Source organism: Chrysemys picta, chromosome 1 (assembly GCF_011386835.1).
Source record: "Chrysemys picta bellii isolate R12L10 chromosome 1, ASM1138683v2, whole genome shotgun sequence".
NCBI classification, from domain to species: Eukaryota; Metazoa; Chordata; order Testudines; family Emydidae; genus Chrysemys; species Chrysemys picta.
The window spans coordinates 195,822,973-195,841,823 of record NC_088791.1 but is presented as its reverse complement, the minus strand read 5'-3'; the positions used below and the strand labels follow the sequence as shown (position 1 = coordinate 195,841,823).

Sequence of the window (18,851 nt, the reverse complement as noted above, 5' to 3'; positions counted from 1 at the left end):
TACAATTAAGACACATTAAGAGACAATATTACAAACAATTAAAAAAATCTTTGCCTGTGGTATGGATAACATCTTAAAATTATTGAAACCGTTTTTTTTTTTTTTAATATAAATTAATGGAGATATCCTATTTCCTAGAACTGGATGGGAACTTGAAAGGTCATAGAGTCCAGCTCCCTGCCTTCACTAGCAGGACCAAGTACTGATTTTGCCCTAGGTCCCTAAGTGGCCCCTCAAAGATTGAACTCACAACCCTGGGTTTAGCAGGCCAATGCTCAAACCACTGAGCTATCCCTCCCCTAATTTGTTTTTATGCTGTTTCTCCAAACCAAGAAATGCAAAGAGTAAACAGTGAAAATAGTCTTTCACTTCACATTTTTATGGAGGTTTTTTGGTTAATTTCATTTTCTGATGCCATATTTGGGTTGCAGCTGTTGCAGGGCATATATTTTTTTTAAAAACTCAAGAAATATTTCTGTTCATTTTAGGTTTGGTAAATGTGTCCTTTTAAAAATATTAAGTAATATAAATAACTTGGGTGATTATCCACGTTACGTTTCAGAATTATCCTCAAGTACTCCATTTTAGAAGAGCTTAATTTTTAAGGTGTGTTGTGAAGGTGATCAGCACAGCCAACTTTAGTTCTATGGCAGTTAACCATTTTGCTTATGTTTTGTATTAAATTTGCCAGGTGATGGAGAGGTTGTTGAGCAAGTGATAGGCCAGCAAACTGTTGACCAGGATGAACAAAGTCTGGAACCCAACATTCTTGATGGCATGATAAGACAATTACAGCAACAGCAAGACCAAAGAACTGGATCAGATCAAGAAGTTGTTCCAAATGGACTACAGAATGGAGAAGGAACACCTAGAAGAGGTCAGTAACTACTGGTAAATATTTGTTTAGGTGTGGGGAGGGGGAAATCCCTTCATCTGAAAATGTTTTTGTACTACTTTTGAGAATGAAATAGTCCACATGGGTTCTAGTCTAAAACTGGGATTTGTGTCTCTTGGGCTAAAACACCTCCAGATACTTCTGTAAATGTATCTTAAAAGGTTGAAACTCCAGATTTTGGTACATACAACCTTAAACATACAAAAAGCATTGATTTTGATTGCAGGCAGCTAAATATTTAAGGATCTATGTAGAGTACTGTAATATTTCAAGAGTTCTTGAAACTCACTTTTTACTTGTATTTTTCTAAAGTTTGCAAAATTGTCTTTTCGTTGAGTAATGGTTTCTTCTCCGTTTCTTTACCTTGTGGACTTCAAGTGGATTTAAAATGAACATGGTTCTGTTCAATGTGTACGTACCTATGACTATATAAGTGTCATGCTGGGAATGGTATTTAGGTAGCTAGCTAGCTGTTGGTGCAAAATCAGCAGGAAAAACTCAAAACATCTTTCATACTGTTTTGCCTTTCATTAGGGTTTGAAAGTAGCAGTGGAAGTAATAAAGATTTTTAAAACAGCTTGAAATTCCAAATGTATTTATCACCAGAGGAGGCAATCCATTCACAAAATTTTGATTCTTCAACATGTTTCCTGTGAGCTTTCTTTCATTGGAGAATGTTAATTTTTAATTTACAGTCAAACAATTGGGGCAAACTAGACACCAAAGCTGTCCGGTGGCAGAAGATTTTCTACTCTTTCATCATATTTTTTTTAGGTTTTAGAAGGCCAAGTTTAGACATCCAGTCCCCTCCCAATATTGGTCTGCGTCGCAGTGGGCAAGTGGAAGGTGTACGTCAAATGCATCAGAATGCTCCACGAAGTCAAATTGCCACAGAGCGAGACCTTCAGGCTTGGAAACGAAGAGTTGTTGTACCAGAAATACCACTGCATTTATTCAGGTGTGTGAAAATTTAGCTGGCTCATATGAAGGACATCTCTTTTTTTAAAAAATGAGGTTGCTATCAATATTACTCGACACGTTTAATATCTTAATGTTCTCCTTTATTCAGTGCTATTAGGCCTACACTAAAAAATACTCTAGTGCAAATTGAAATTACTAAATGTTAATTTCAGTTGCATTCAAAACTAAGTTGGAAAATGTATGTGACATAAGGGTGAAGGGAGAACTAACTAGTTGGAAAATAACTTGAGCATCTAAGAGGGTTTACTGCAAACAATGAAGTATATGCCAAAAGAATTGAAAGGGTAGTTAGGTTCACTGAATGCTCCTCATTTTCCAGAAAAGTGAGGGTTATAGGGTTACATTCACTAACTTGGAAAGATTCAAAAAAATCTTTTGGAGGCTCCTGATCGACTCCTCTCCTGGTACGAGTTGCTATCCATCAGCAACACAGGAGGAGCACTGCCTGAACAGGAGGCAGCAGAAGGTTCTTGAAGACAGCTGGCTGCTGTTTTCATACAGGAGCATTCAATGCCTAGGAGGAAGAGAAGTTGCATTTGTTGCTGAGGATAAGAAACAGCAGCACTTGTAGCCAAGGGGGCTGTTGAAAGCTTTTTCCTTCATCCCAGCCTCAGAGCCAAGTGTCTGAAAAAGGAGGAAATCCTGTTGTTGTCATCACCTGCTTGCAAAGCCTGGTGATTTTAGGGAGGAAGAGAAGCAAACCCTCTAGTGTTAAATGGTATCAGCTAAGATTGGTTGAATCTACTTTACTTGGCCAGCATGTTTAAAAGAAAAATCTAGAAACCTGTTCCTTTGCAAACAGTAAATATGTTCTTGATGCCTATCACTCTACATGGTGCCTGTTAGCATGATTCAAGTAGTGTAGATGGGACCAAAAAGATGTGTAATGGAGGTGATCTATCCATATATTTGGACCTACTTCTGATGGGACCATAGATTGAAAATGAGGGGGGGGGGTTATTTCATCCTACAAGGGATAGTGGTGAATTTGGGAGAAAAATCCTCTTGTAAATCCTTCTTATCAACCATGTCTGCCAATGTGTGAGGAGAGTTTTTTCTTTCTGAATTGATAGCTATATAAAAGCCCTAAATATTTAGAAACCATAGAATTTCTCCATGGTGTTATAACCATTCCAAGAGAGGATAAAATTTGGACATTTAAACTGTCAATTTTGTTAGGTCCAGTGTCAGAATATAAAGTATTTTAAAGAAGACAAACCTGTAACTACTCAATTCACTTTCAGAATTGTGATTTTACTTTTATTTTGACAACTTTCAAAACTCTCTTGTAGAAAACAGGAGGAGTACCGAATTGCAAAAGGAGAGGAAGAGAGAGAGCTCTATGCAACAGAGAGGAAAAGGAAGACATTTCAGTTCTCAGAAAAGGTATGAAACAGATGTAGTGAATGATGAGTTCCTAACTTCTGCATGAGAGAGCTGCGAGTTGAAAAAGTACCTACACATGACTCTAAAGATACCATCTTGCAGGATTCTCCCAGACCCCAGTGCCCCATTTTTTCTGGTAAATTTTTTATTTTATGGTGACTCCCTTGAATTGGTGTTTTTTCTGGGAGCTTCACCTTCCTCCATCCACGGAACTGACTGGAACTTGGTTGGCAGCTTGTCTGACAGTCAAGAGCAGGCCTGGATTGGACTTCATGCTGCTATTATTGTATTAAAGGATTCAAGATTGTATAGATAGGGCAAATTTTGCAGTCACATACAGTACTAATGAGTGTAAAAATAGTGAGAATCCTCCAAGATATCTTCAGAGTTTATAGAAATTAATTCAGAATAATAGGCTAGTATCACTTTTGTCTTTTGCAGCTTACTTTGTGGATTGGACAGCATTTTGTGTGCAGTTTCAGGGTTGTTCCTATATAGTCAGTTTTTCCTTTTCTGTTGTTTGTTGGAAAGGCCCAAACAAGACAGAACGGTTTAAATAGGAAAACGTGATTGTAAAACTGCAAGCCAAAATTGGCAGGGCGATTTTGTGACAGGTAAAATATCTAGTTACTGTTAACTATTTATTTTTTTTTAATTGAGTATATTTCAAATTGGTGTGCTACTAACGGTAAATTAAATGGTGGACTTGCAACAAGTTCTGTTAAGTTGTAAAATAATCACTATTAATTTATAACAGCTTCTTAAAATATTGAACCTTGGAAGTGGTTGGCCTTTCTCACAAATTCAGAACTATATTTCTTGTTTTGATCTATGTTGTCAAAATAACAGCTTATTTTTATATTTAAAACAACTCTTGTTTTTGGCTTACAATCAATGCAACTATAAAGAAAGGTATCTTCTCATATGACATTTTTTCTTTAATTTCATAAACTGGTCCTCAATTCCACAACAGATAATAGAACTACAGAATAAACTAGGAATCCTGTTTATGTAAATAATCAGTTTCACTACACAACTATAATTACTGTTTAAATCTTTTTTTAAAACTTATGGCATTAGGATTTACAATTTTGACACTACTGTAAGGTGTACCACATTTAAGCAAAAAGTGGGAACTCTGAATAGCTTGTTAGACCTCAGCTCTTCAAGAATAGATACTCTTTGCATTCTTGTATGTTCACAATATTTGTTACAAGTCTATAAAATTAAGTTTACTTTCATATTGTAAAGCTATATTTAACTTATCTATTTATGCAAAAATTGGATTGCATTAATTCAGCATTGCATCTTTATTTGTAACACCTATTAGAGTGACTCTGAAGCTTCACTGATACAATCCAAGCGTAGACTACATAGGCGTAAATATCCAAGTTATCGAACACGGAATAACACAGAACAACTTGATTCATCTGATGAGGAAAGGGATGACTGTTTTGGCTTTATAAACCAGGTGAGTGCTTTTCCAAATTCTTTAATTCACTAACTGGAGTTAGTGGAAAGTATCCTGAAAGTTTCATAAAATGTCAGATTTCTGTTGCAGAAAATGCATGCATCCCTGTTTTTACAAGAACAAATATTTCTATAATATGTTAACTGTCAGCAGATATTACCAGTGCTCTAGATTGCCCAACACTTCTGTTATAAAACCTTGCTTTCAGTTGTTTATAAATACTGTGCCAAACTCTGTTTGGGCTATTATTTTCCATGCCAGTCATCTGCCTCAGGTTGAACGCTTCTGAAAGTTTCCGCAAAAATAGCTTACCCATTTCCAAGAACGAGATTTGCAAAACAACATATGTTTTCCTATTGTTAAAAAACAAAACAAAAAACCCTTACAATTGTTTCATTGAGAAGCTCTAGTGCCTTTATGCTTTGTAGTAGGGATTTGAAATTTGGCATTGGCTACCCCTTGGTTTCAGATGTCTTTTGTTGTTCTGTGGAAAAACTGCCCAAATTTATCCAAGTTTATAATACTTTGAAAAAAAGTATGTTTGCATATGCTCAGTAGTGACTTGGAGCTAAATTCTCCAAAGATTCTGTTTATGTTGGGCAAGGGTTGAGCAGGAGTTTCCCTATAAGTGCTGCTCCTGACTGCGGTGGTGGGCGGCACAGGAACAGAAAGCAGTGAGACTCTCTCGTGCCTCTCCGTTTTGCCCCTCAAATGCAGAGGGAACAAGAGCCAGACTTGGGGATTGAAGAACTGGGGCTGGGAAATACGGTAGTTGAAGCCAGGGGGAGAGACTAGTAGCTATGCTATGGGGTTGAATCAGGGTCGTGTATGAAGAGACTGTTGTCTGTAGGAACCCTGCTTCATCTGTTGCAAGATGAAAAATGTATAGTGAATGAGGGAGGGGGTTGCAGGAGTAGAGGACAGTATCATGGTTAAGGCAGTTGAATGCACAGGCAACCTTAATTCCGTCATTTCTTAACCTTGAGTACTTGACTCTGCAACCTTAACAATTTTCTTTTAACATATGTTTTGTGTAGTATGCTGAGGGATACAACCTGAGTCATGACCAGCTCTGATAGCCCTCACGCTAATACCCAGTTACTAGGTCTATTTAAAAAAAGCAGTCCTTAAATTCACAATGAGCTATTGCTCCTAGGAATCTGAAATTCACACGGGCAAAAATTGCAGGAAATGTTAAAACTTCTGCAGTATATCAGGGGATATTTCACATACCATGTAATCCATTTTGTATTTAAATATACACTGTTTTACTTTAAAAAAATATTGAATACAAGGCCAATCAAAATGCTGAAAATCTACAAAATCATCATGCCCATCTTGTATGAAATATTTAAGGAAAACAAATTTACAGAATATAGAACTCTACTGTTTTTTATGGGGAGGAGGGGCATGGTATATTTTCATTTGTGGATCCCCTTCCTCTACCACTTTAAATCCTCCTTTTGCATGCTGAGTGAGCCAGGTTCTGTCATACATTGACTTCATGAGGACATCAAGAGTCTAAGATATTTTAATACTCATTTTGATATATAATTTGCAATCTTGCCAAGTGTGTGCGATCAAAGAATGCTAAGGTATTCATAAGCAAAACAGTGAGGCTACCATTGGGGGGTGGGGCTGTTGTAGCCTTGGAAACAGCTGTAACAGATCTTATGGCCCCTGTGTTTGTGCACAGTCTACTCATGTTGAATAATTTAATGTGCAGTGCTAGTTTGTGTTCGTATTGAGGAAGTCAGCTCAAATAGAAATTAAAGAACTGTACTTCACTATTTTTAATAATTTGTTATTTTTAATGTAGTAAGGAGATCTCTTTTTAACTTGATATCTTTCCTTCCCCTTATGGATGCTATCTTAGTGTTTAAAACAATATAAAACTTACAATGTGCACTGCAAAAAAAAAAAAATAGGATTGATAGTCAACTAAACTTTTTTTTTTTTTTTTAATCCAGGAAGCAGAAGAAAGTGAAGGCTCAGGTTCTTCTGATGAGGAGGAAGAATGGAAAAGTGACAAGAAAAGCAACAGTAACAGTTCTAGGTAAAAAAAAAATTTCCACTTTCTCACTTAAGTCTCTCCTGAATGTTGTCAAATTTTGTTTTTGAATGTCTACACAAATGTAGATTAAAATCTCCCATATAAAGTTCTAGCATGATTAGGCTACTTGAAATCCATTCTCTGAAAACATCCTGGGATTAGGGGCTTTTTACCAGCAATCAAGAAAGATGCTCAGTCAAGGGACCGGTGTGTGTGTGTGTTAAACAAAAAACCTTGCCAGTATTCACTTCTTTACTCTTACTGAAATGATTGTTTTAAAAAAAGTGAAGCCACATTTTGTGTATGCTAAATACAAATATCTTGTTAAGGCAACGTTAAAGTTAAAAAGTTGATGTTTGAATTACCACGGTGACTTTTATTATCAATCCTAGAAATGTAGGCCTGGAAGGGACCTCGAACGCAAGTCCAGTCCCCTGCACTGAGGCAGGACCAAGTAAATCTCGACCATCCCTGACAGGTGTTTGTCCAATCTATTCTTTAAAACCTCCAGTGTTAGGGGATTGCACAGCCTCCCTTGGAAATCTATCCCAGGGCTTAACGACCCTTATAGTTAGAAAATTGTTCCTAATATCTAACCTAATCTCCCTTGCTCTAGATTAAGCCCATTACTTCTTTTCCTAACTTCAGTGGTTATAGAGAACAATTGATCAGTCCTCTGTATAACAGCCATTAAATTTTTAAAGACTGTTATCAGGTCCCACCCCCCAGTTGTCTTTTCTCAAAACTAAACTTGGCCAGTTTTTTTAACCTTTCCCCATAGCTCAGGTTTTCTAAACTTCTTATAATTTTTGTTGCTTTCCTCTGGACTCTCTCCAGTTTGTCCGCATCTTTCCAAAAGTTTGGCACCCAAAACTGGACACTGTACTCCAGCTGAGACCTGACTAATGCCAAATAGTGGGACAGTTACCTCCTCTGACTTACATACAACATGCTTGTTAATATTAACCTTTCACAACTGTATCACATTGACTCATATTCAATTTGTGATTCACGATAGCCCCCAGATCCTTTTCAGCAGTACTACCACCAAGCCAGTTATTCCCCATTTTGTAGTTTTGCATTTGATTTTATCCTTCCTAAGTGAAGTACTTTGCATTTGTCTTCACTGAATTTCATCTTGTTGAATTCAGGCCCCTCTCCAATTTATCTTAAGAAGTGCATAAGATAAATTAAGGACTCAGAAATCAGCAAATACAAAAGCTAAGTAGTCTGATACCACACTTTCTCAAATACAGTTTGTGAATGTAAGAATGTGTGGTGACATATATTGTTTTAATATGAGAAATGCAGAATTTTTATTTCCTGATGTGAGTTTTCAGTGCATATTAAGGATCTGTGAATAGTGAGTCCTTTACATTTAATTTCATAGGCTTGTAAAGGAAAAAGTTGGAAGATGTCCCCAGTAGTAGGGCTAATAGACAAGGGAAAGCACAGGCAAGTTTCACCTTTTAACGTCATAACTGTCTCCTTTAAGAATTTATAGGCATGATTTGGCTAATGTCTGTTTTAAGCTATGTACATGTTTCTGTGTCAGTGCAGAAGACTTAGTGATCCCAGAGTTTGTCAACATTGTTCTTTGAGTAGATACAGCCGTGTATTCCAAGTAGAGTGACAGCGCTCATGTTTGTAGCCTGTCCCTTGGCTATATGAGGTAGCGCTGTCCTGACCACTCTGTTTCCTTCTCACCACTTGTCAGCTGAAGTTGGAGCTCTGTGTGGTTCTCGCTTCACAATCTCGCAATTAGTTTTTTACTGTATATAATTAATAGTAGTATTAGTTAAAAGTTACAGTATATAGCATAGTGTTAGTGGCAGTGCTCCCCAGTGATGCCCTCACCTGGGTTCAAGCATTGCCGTTTGTGGGGAGTGGAGATTCCTAACAGTGACCCCCACACATGGTGCTTGCTCTGCCTTGGCGAAGCTCATATTAAGGAGCACTGTTTGATCTGCAGATCATTCAAAAAGAGGACTTATGTGGCACGGGACCTTTGCCTTAAGCAGCACCTGGTTGAGCAGTCCATGAGGCCTGACCCAGTACTGAAGCTTCTGACACCCCATCGGTAGAGGGGAGGGAAGGGCAGATGCCTCATACCATCAAGTTTGGTTGCAGGCATCTGTTGAGGCTGGTACCGATGAGAACAGTGCTGGTACTGACAGTGTCAGTGGTGTTGATGTACCAGGCTGCGGCAGACCTACTTTGCCCTTTGGTCCCATCCTCGCCACTGGTCCTCAACACCGGCTTTCTCCGCCCTTGATGTCAGCGCACCAGGGTGCTTCAGTACCGTTGTTTACACCAAGACTGACCTTGCCTGCTGCATCAGTCTTTTCAGCACTAGTGTTGCAGATTACATTGAGGGCACCTATCTTGACCTTGTTCTGGGCTACAGACAAGTCGGATTGCCCATTGGAATCGCCCCTCCCATGTCTCCTAGGTCCTGGGACTCCTATGCTTCAGAGTTGGGCTTCTCGCCCTCCCACTCGAGGTCACGTGAAGAAGTCTGGAGACCACTGGTGGAGCAGTATGGCTACCAAAGTTGGCATGCGCCTCGAGGCCTGGATGGAGCTACTGGCCCCCAATTCCTTACCCATACCAGTGGCCACCTTGGCCCCAGTGACAAGCCTCTTGTTCCTGGAGGTCTTGCTTGTTGTCAAAGTCAAAGCGAGATCCCCTGCTGATGCAGCATTAGGGGCTGCGGACCAGCCACAAGTCCAGATGTCTGCAGTTCCCCATCCTGTGGAGCAGCCAGAATTTCCTCGTCCAGAGACACTGTCCAGGGAGCAGGATCTGCCAGTAGTCCAGCCAACAGCCTCATCCTTGTCCCTGGATGGTATGGTTTTGCCTGGTTCATCCTCCCCTTCCACCCAGAGGACTTCAGGGCATACCAGGACCTGTTACGTCAGGTGGCTTTGTCACTGGGTATTCAGGTGAATACCCATAAACTCGTGGATATTCTCCAGTCCTTTGTCCCTGGGAGAGTGGCCCTCCCTATTAATGAAGCACGCCTCGGTATCACTGGTGGCCACGTGGTTGGAGAAGAGCTATTTTGTGCCAGTACAGGGATACAAAGGGTTTTTTTCTCATCTGGCCCTGAACTCCCTGGTGGTCACAGCAGTGAATGACAGGCCTCAGCAGAGCAGATTCAAGTCATCCTCCAAGGACAGAAACTCAGAGTGCCTAGATCTTCTAGGCAGGAAGATACACATCTCATCATCACTGCAGATGAGGATCGCGAGCCAGCAAGTCCTGCTGGCCAAATATGACTTCCTCAATTGGTCGGCTATGGCCAAATTTAAGGAGCTTCCCAGGATGAATTTTGGTTGTTTTGTTGCTGAGGGCTGCTTAGTGGTAAAAAGTCATTGCAATCTGCCCTTCATGTGACGGATACTTTGTCAGGGCGATGGCCTTGGAAAATTACTATGAGGAGGGTTTCCTGGCTCCAGAACTCAGGAATTGCGCTGTATGTCCAGCAAGCTATTGAGGACTTGCCGTTCAATTATAAAACCTTGTTTTTGGACAAGACTGATGAAACCCTGCATTCCTTTAAGGCTTCGTGGGCTACCCTAAGGTGGCTGGGGGTGTATATGCCACCTGCGTAGAGACACCGTTATGGGGCGCAGCAACAACAGCCATACAGGCCACAGCACCCCTTCCACCCAAAACAGTGAGCCTACCCCGGGAGGAGGGATAAGTCTCACAAGAGGAAGCACTCGAGCTCGGGGCCTGGCCTCTCTGCACACCCTCTTTGGACATCTGCTAAGCACCCATTTTGACTTGTTGTCTAGAGCCCTGTTCCAGTTGTTGTTTCTCCCTTGTCATCCACCCGTTCCTTTGGGGACAGGCTGTCCCGCTTTTCCAATGCCTGGGTCTTGATAATGTCTGACCACTGTGTCCTACGCCCTGTCAGATCAGGTTTCGCCATCCAATTTGTCTCCACACCCCCTCTCCTTCCCTCTTTAAGGGCCCCTATCATGAGATGCTGCTCTTCAAGCAGGTCAGCTCTCTGGTAGCATTGGGAGTGGTGGAGGAGGTTCTGTGAGAATGCCATGGTTGCAGGTTTTACTCCCAGTATTTCCTGATACTGAAATCCAAGGATGGGATGAGGCCTGTCCTTGACCTCCGTGAACTCAACAAATTAATCAAGCACATGAAGTTCTGTGTGGTTATTCTATCAGCTATCCTCCCTGTTTTGTCTCAGAATGACTGGTTCACTGCTGTGGAGTTTGCAGATGCCTACTTCCATGTGGCCATTCTGCCGAGTTACAGGAAGTCTCTTCGCTTAATGGTAGGAGACTGCCACTTTCAGTACACAGTTCTCCTGTGTGGGCTCTCTTCTGCCCCCTGGGTTTTCACCAAATGAATGGCAGTGGTCATGGCGTACCTCAGGAGGAAGAGAATCCAAATCTTCCCCTACCTTGATGACTGGTTGCTGAAAGCGGCTCCAGAGAGAAGGTTTTTGCCCACACCGACACCACACTATGCTTACTCAACCATTTGGGTCTCAGTCTAAACACCGTGAAGTTGACCTCCACTTCCACTCAGCAAATAGTTCATTGGGGGCCTGTTAGATTCCATGAGGCCAAGGGCGTTCCTGCTGACCAACTGCTTTCAGACGATTCACTAGCTGTGCCTCAGTTTGCAATCACAACCGTACACCACAGTCTGCGTGTGCCTGAGCCTGTTGGGCCGCATGGCCGCACATAGTCCACCTTGCCAGATGTGGCTCAGGATGGTTTACTGCCCTGCCCTACATTCTCTAGGCAGGTTGGTTCGCCTTCCTCCGTCAGTCCTGCAGTCCTTACATGGAGATTCCCACCAGAGCAATGTGGGCAAGAGGTCCCCTTCGCTCAGCCTTCTCTGACGAAGTCACTGGTTACCGTCATGTCCCTTCTGGGTTGGGGAGCGCATCTGGACTTGCTGCGGTTGCAGGATCTGTGATCAGAATAGGAGGCCTTACTCCATATCAGTGTGTTGGAGCTTCGGGCCATCCACAATGCGTGTTATGCTTTCCAGGACCAGATCAGGCATTTAGTGGTTCACATACTTAAGGACAATACCACCACAATGTATTATATGAACAGATAAGGGGGAGCTCACTCCAGATCATTCTGCCTGGAGGCGATCAACATGTGGCAGTTCTGTATTGAAGAGACATCCCCCAGATAGCTATTCACGTATCAGGGGTCAAGAACTGTCTTGCCGATCATCTCAGCAGAGTTTTCTTCCCAACTATGAGAGGTCCTTAAAGACAGAAGTCCTTTGGCTGATGTTCGCAACGTGGGGCGTTCCCACAATTGACCTCTTTGTGACGAGGGAAAACACAAAGTGTTGCCTAGTCTGCTCTCGAGAGGGACTCATCCTGGGTTCTCTCTCTGATGCTTTCCACTGCAGCTGGAAGTCGACTCTGCTGTATGCATCCCTTCCTATCCCGGTCCTTCCCCAGGTCATCACCAAGCTGAAGGTGAATTGAGCCAGACTCATCCTCATTGCCCTGGGGTGACTGAGGCAGCACTGGTTCTCAGATCTCCTCGCTCTGTCAGTTCAGCCTCCCATGCTGCTTTCTCTTCTTCCCAACCTCCTCACAAAGGACTACGTCTACCCTGCATTCAGTGATCAGCTCATTGCACCTTTATGGCATGGCTGAATGAGGAGGATGGGTGTTGCTGGGAGGCCATACAACAGGTCCTACTTAATAGTAGGAAGCTTTCTACTAAAACATCCTACTTGGCAAAATGGAAGAGGTTTTTCCATATGGTCCTTGGCCCATGGGGACCCATCCAGCAGAGGCTTCCATCCAGGACATCTTAGAGTACCTGTTACATCATTAGGAATTGGGCATAGCACTCAATTCTCTGAGAATGCACTTAGCAGCAATATCAGTGTTTCATCCACCTACCCAAGGGAAATTGGTTTTCTCCAGTGCCAAGGTGACACGATCTCTGAAAGGGCTCCTCCGCCTGCATCCTGCAGTCCGAGAGCCGGATCCCTTGTGGGACCTGAACGCGGTTTTAGCGGCTGTAATGGGGCCTCCATTCGAGCCCCTTGCTTCCTGTCTGCTTCCTGTTCTGTGTCAGAAAGCTGCATTCTCGATAGCCATTACCTCTATTAGTTACAGGCCCTAATGGCTGGGCCTCCTTACACTCAGTTCTTCAGGGACATGGTTACGCTTCAGCCACTCCCAATGTTTGTATCCAAGGTGGTCTCTGTTTCATTTGAACCAAGCGATGTATTTGCCTGTATTTTTCCCTAAGCTGCATTCTTCCATGGAGTAACAACGCCTCCATATCCTTGACATTAGATGCTGTCTAACAATTTCAGGCTTCACTTCACCTGTTTATATCACGTACAGACTGTATGAAAGGACAAGCTGTCTGTGAGCAGACCATCTCTAGATGGCTAATGTATTGCATTAAGACTGCATATGAGATAGCATCGGCTATGCCTCCTCAGCTGGTATGGGGACACTTGATCAGAGACAGGCAATGTCCGTGGCATTCCCAAATGACATGTCCATATTGGACATTTGTAGGGCAGCCACGTGGTCGTCCATGCATACATTTATGGATCATTGTGTGATCACCACTTCTTCCAGAACGGACAATAATGTTGGAAGAGTGGTCCTGCGATCCTTGCTCAGATAGACTGAGCCCTGCCTCTAGATGGAGGTGCTACTCCCTAGTCACCTACTTGGAATACATGTCTGCATCTACTCGAAGAAGAAACAACAGTTACTTGCTGTAACTGTGGTTCTTTGTGATGCGAGGCAGACTTGTATTCCACGATCCACCCTCCATCCCCTCTGCATTGGTGTCTTTTCCTGGGCTTTCGGTGTAAAGGAATGGGGCGGGGGGTTCGGAGCAGTGCTGCCTCAGATAGCCAAGGAAGGGGCTACAGGCATGAGCACCACCCCTCCTATGGGTATTGCTAGGCAAAAGTCTCTCGTGCTCCAGTGTGCACGCGGACCTTCTTGGAATACACGGCTGCATCATATTTTGAAGAACCACAGTTACTGTAAGTAACTGTTTCTTTTTACTACTAATCCAAACTTTTTCTAAACTGGCCTGATTTCTAAGCCATCGTGAAATCCATAGTTTAACAATTATAAATGTTTGATAACAGCAGACTTGTCTTCAAAAGTATGCACTTAGTTAGCTGCACACAATGTGCACTGCATATCTTAAAGTCTGTGCTTATAAGCTTAATAAAAATTTGCATATATTGTGTGGCATATTCTGATTCTCAAACTTTGTTAAATCAAACACAATTTTTTCAAAACTGTTCTCATCCTCAGGGATGACTGTCCATGCCAAGTGACAGCTGTTTTTGTTGGAATCCTGTCTAACAATAATAAGCTATGGTTAACATGTCTTTTAGAAAAGGAAAGTGTTTTGTTTTTTAAACCATCAATGAAATAAGAGATGTCTGAAAGTATGTAACTTCTGTTGCCTATGAGTAGGCAGGATGCTCCTATTTATTGGAATCCTGCTTCTGAAATACAGTAAAGGAACACATTAAATGTTGTACAGAATTTCTATAAGGACAAAAATGTCATAGTTGCATGCTAGTGACTGAAGAATTAGTGCCATAAGTTAAAATGCTAGCCAAAGTGAAGGAATTAGAAATTCTTTTGAAATGTATTGCAGCAATTAAACCTTCCTCTACTCCTCCTGACAACCTCCAAAACCACTGAAGAACAGGACAGTGGAAAGGGAACTTTATTTCTACAAATATTGTTAGAATTCATTTAACATTCTTAACTAATTGTCAGCTGTTTGAATATCTAAATTCCATTTGTTTCCATTATTTTCCCCATAAACAGTGACTCTTCAAGTAGATATTCTGACTGGATAGCTGATGCAGGGATAAATCTCAAGCCTCCTATACGAACATCTCGATGCAAAGCTATCAGATATTGTAGTACTTCAGAAGACGAAGTATCAGCAGAGAAATCTTTTCCTCCAAAGAGGAGAAGAAAAAGAAGGAAAAAACCCAAACCGAAAAAGCAGGAAGAGGTATTGTACTGTTAATTCCTTCTATTCACTTAATTCTTCACCGATGTCTCTTTTTTATGTTTTAAATCTCTTGTACCTGGAAGTTTATGGAGTTTGTATACGTTACCTCCGTATTAGGCAGAGGTGTTTGTGATATTACTAACTATGGTTGTCTTAAAGTTAACCTTGGGCTCCTTCCCCTTTTCAAAAATTCCCCCCTCCCAGCAACATTACATTGTCTAATTACATTTTATGGACTTCGCTTTACAACAGGTAACTAAAGCCTCCGCACTCTTATGGGGTCCAAACTGATGGTTTTTCTTACCCTTTACCACTTTTATAGCAGCTTTGAATACAAAAGCAAGGAATGCACATATTTAAGGGTTTTATTTGTTTAGATTTTAGAATACTTTTGGTTCTTTTCTGAATTTAAAACAGTTTTTGATACAAAAACATCTAAAAACAAATTAATTGAACTGCCATTTAATATCCTCAACACAAACCTTTCCATATCCAGCTGATCCACTCTTATAAGCTTGCCACTGTTTCTCAGTGCCCATTTGAAAAGTCGGTTGCCTAGAAGGCCAGAAATCTGGGCTTGGGAGACCTGTGACTCTGGAATTTGATTCTTCTACAAAATGTCTTTATTTTACATTGAGGGGACTCCAACTCTGACATCTCCACTGGTTACAGTTGTAGTAGTATTACGTTAGAGAGCAGATGTGTCTTCCTTGGTAACCAGCTCCCAAACCATTTAAAGCTTTATTGTTTAAAACCAACACTTTAAACTCTCTGGAAACTTATTCGCAGCCAGTAAAGGCAGATAAGACTGTCTGAATACTGTACTGCTTAATAGACAGGTGATTGCATTCTGCACCAGCTTCACTTTCTGAATCTTTTCAAAGCATGCCTCACATAGAATGCACTGTAGTAATTCAACAGGCCTAGAATAACCAGGGCAAATTCTGCATCCAAAGTGAAGTCACATTCTCCTAGTCAAACATCACATGTTTCACCATACTTGATATGGGATAGGAACTTTTTTAATAAATTAAAGAAAATAACTGGTTAGAACCTCAGCCCTATCACCAAAGGGATGTAAATAATCATTCATTTAAATAACTTAAGTCTTCAAAACAGCACAAGTATTAAATGGTTTATAGGCCTTGTGCTGGCCCTCTGCACAGAGGGGGAATTTTACCCCGAATTCCTTGGTAAATTCTAAAGTGGTGGAAAATAGCATTCTGTAATAATGTGGAGAACTGGAATCTTTAAGCGCTTCAGGTAATTCTGCAACTCTTGTAGCCAGGGGACTGGTGGTAAAACAGAGAGTGCCTTTCAAATGTATGATGTCATACAATATAAAATGTATGATGATCTATACGTAAGTCTGTTTTTCTCAAAGAATTACTTTGATTATATAATCACCTTTGATTCTGAATATTAATTTTGAAGTGGCAGATACATAACAACTTGGAATTTCTTTGCTTTAAGCTACACTTGGTACACATTTAAATAGTCTGAAGGTTTTCTGTTTAATAAAATGACATATATATATAATCAATATATAGTTGCCAGACAGTGCACAATAGAATAGTAGTTTCAAAAATTAGACAAGTCTTTTGACAGTCACGTTAAGAACTACCATGCAGCTCTGAGAGAACTGTGCCCTACAAGTTTATTGGGAGTAGAATACTTTATGGTTGACATACTTAATGATGACAATGGAAGAACTGCAAATATAGGAAGAACCAGAATACCAAACTTGAGTACCAAAATGTGGGCTTTGGGAGATTTTTTGGACTTAAGGTCTTGTATAGAGCTTAATTTATTATTGTGTCATGGTATTAATTTTGTGTAGACTTTAGAAGAAATTCTTGGATAACAAGTTTTCATGACACTGCACCAAGAACATAATTTCTAATGTATAACTATCCTGTTTATCAGAATGTGCAGAATAGTACTCCCACACAGCCAGTAAACGAAGACGTGTTATATGACTACCATCCTCCTGTTTGGATAACTGACACAGCACTTCGAAAATCTCCTTTTGTTCCCCAAATGGGAGATGAGGTGAGAACTTTTATCAAAAAGTGCTATAAAATTTTAGATTAACTAAAAGTTAATATAGCAACTGGCACTAAATATAGAAAAACATGTACTTTAGTGTTTCAAGTAAATAATTATTTGGTGGATTTTTATTTTTACAGGTAATATATTTTCGACAAGGTCATGAAGCTTATATTGAAGCAGTTAGAAAAAATAATATTTATGAACTTAACCCCCACAAGGAGCCATGGAGAAAAATGGTCCTTAGGGTAAGAATATATTGAAGTTGTTACATGTTCAATACTGATAATGTGTGTTTAACAGTTTACATTAGCATTTTAAATTCTTTGTATAAATATAACTAGTGAGGACTTAGCTAGGTAACTTCCCATTAATGTTTTCCTACCAACATAAAGGAGGAAGAAAGCTTTCTTCAGTCATCAAAGAAACCTTCAAAATTGCCCATGGGAGGCCTGGACTTCACTGAAATAAAAACATAAATCTTGATCTTTAAAAAGGGTACAGACTCTATGTAAGGATTTGGTTGTCTCCCAATAAAACCTCATATACAGTATTTAACAATATTGGCTTTTTGAGGGCTAAAACTATTGTGCCTCTAGCATAAGGTTGAAACTTAATGGAATTTGTTGCTTTCATTTTTGTTTGTTTTAGGATCAAGAATTGGTAAAAATTGTTGGGATACGATATGAAGTTGGTCCTCCTACACTGTGTTGCCTGAAGCTTGCCTTTATAGACCATGCCACTGGAAAACTTTCAGACAAATCATTTTCTCTCAAGTATGTGTTTCTCTGCTGAAAGCATATACTAGATCATTTTTTTTTAAAGACCCATTTCTTAGTTTTTTTCCTCTACACAACATAGCATAATATAATATGACACACAAATGAAAGCTAATTTTATTTTTTATCTAGATACCATGATATGCCAGATGTCATTGACTTTCTTGTATTACGTCAGTTTTATGATGAAGCACGACAAAGGAATTGGCAAGCTTGTAAGTCTTCACCTTCCAAGTGTCTGGCAATATAGTTTTAGAATACAAAAATTTTCCATTGTGGCTAGCTTCTGAGAATGTTATGTACAATTCATTTGTGTTGACATTGATTTAAAAGGCTCTGTGTGGCTTGTGTCCTGACTATCAGAGACTTCCAACAACTCTCCACCATCAAATGCTCCACTGTTGCACTTGAGGTCAGCTGAGACCCTTTTGCAAACAGTTTCTAGAGATTTGAACATCTGAATGCTGGAGTTAGACATTGATGGAGAGACTTGGACTATGAAATGGAGTTCGTTGCCTCCTAAACTCTTTGGTATGCTAGAACCAGGGTCTGGTCTTCAATTCATAGTGTTAAGGCTTATCTGTTTTTTCAGGCATTTGCCTCCATTGTGGTTGAAGTCATACAAGTTTTTATATATTGTAGAATACTCAGCACCTTTTGTGGTGCATGCTTTCTACACTGAAATATATATTAACATCTTTTTATTTGCATGCTAGTATGTTTGGATTTTAGAGCTTACTGTGAATGATAATGTACATTACTTTGTGTAGTAGGTTATTTTTCTTTTATCTAGTGTCTGTTTTTTAAAGTAGATATCTATACTTTTAAACCAAAATATACTATTGGAGGTCAGACTAGATGATCATGATGGTCCCTTCTGACCTTAGAGTCTGAATCTATTCATTAGTTTCCTCCCCGGTAATTCCATCCTCACAAAACATAATTAAAATCTTTTGGTTACCAGAATATGTATCTGAATGGGGAAATGGTTCTTTCTCTTACAGTTGATAGATTCCGATCCATTATTGACGATGCTTGGTGGTTTGGAACAGTGTTGGGTCAAGAGCCATATCAGCCACAGTATCCAGATAGTCACTTTCAGTGTTACAGTGTTAAGTAAGTAGAGAGGCTTTTAAAATGTTTATTTACACAGTATAAATCATGGCTTATATTGATGGGCTGTAGGTGTAAGAATGCACAAAATGTT

General features: G+C 40.3%; 1 protein-coding gene across 10 annotated transcripts in view; it reads left to right on the top strand.

Annotated features, from left to right (window-relative positions):
- The window catches only part of BRWD1 (bromodomain and WD repeat domain containing 1), a 104,064-nt gene that overhangs the window by 38,428 nt on the left and 46,785 nt on the right, over positions 1 to 18,851 (top strand). For 3 of the 10 annotated variants that reach the window (XR_010600230.1, XM_008179836.4, XM_065590693.1), the window contains 11 exons: positions 692 to 877; positions 1,670 to 1,853; positions 3,169 to 3,262; positions 4,593 to 4,733; positions 6,704 to 6,789; positions 14,624 to 14,816; positions 16,743 to 16,868; positions 17,006 to 17,113; positions 17,517 to 17,641; positions 17,777 to 17,859; positions 18,649 to 18,760. Coding sequence is in view for 5 of the 10 variants with exons in the window: in XM_008179836.4 (XP_008178058.2) it covers positions 692 to 877; positions 1,670 to 1,853; positions 3,169 to 3,262; positions 4,593 to 4,733; positions 6,704 to 6,789; positions 14,624 to 14,816; positions 16,743 to 16,868; positions 17,006 to 17,113; positions 17,517 to 17,641; positions 17,777 to 17,859; positions 18,649 to 18,760 (1,438 nt within the window). In the remaining 5 variants the exon portion in view is untranslated. Of the gene's footprint in view, positions 1 to 691; positions 892 to 1,669; positions 1,854 to 3,168; positions 3,263 to 3,703; positions 3,877 to 4,592; positions 4,734 to 6,703; positions 6,790 to 7,178; positions 7,265 to 8,176; positions 8,200 to 14,623; positions 14,817 to 16,742; positions 16,869 to 17,005; positions 17,114 to 17,516; positions 17,642 to 17,776; positions 17,860 to 18,648; positions 18,761 to 18,851 lie in introns of those variants that run through there. The other 7 variants (XR_010600231.1, XR_010600234.1, XR_006176629.2 and 4 more) reach the window with 7 other exon arrangements.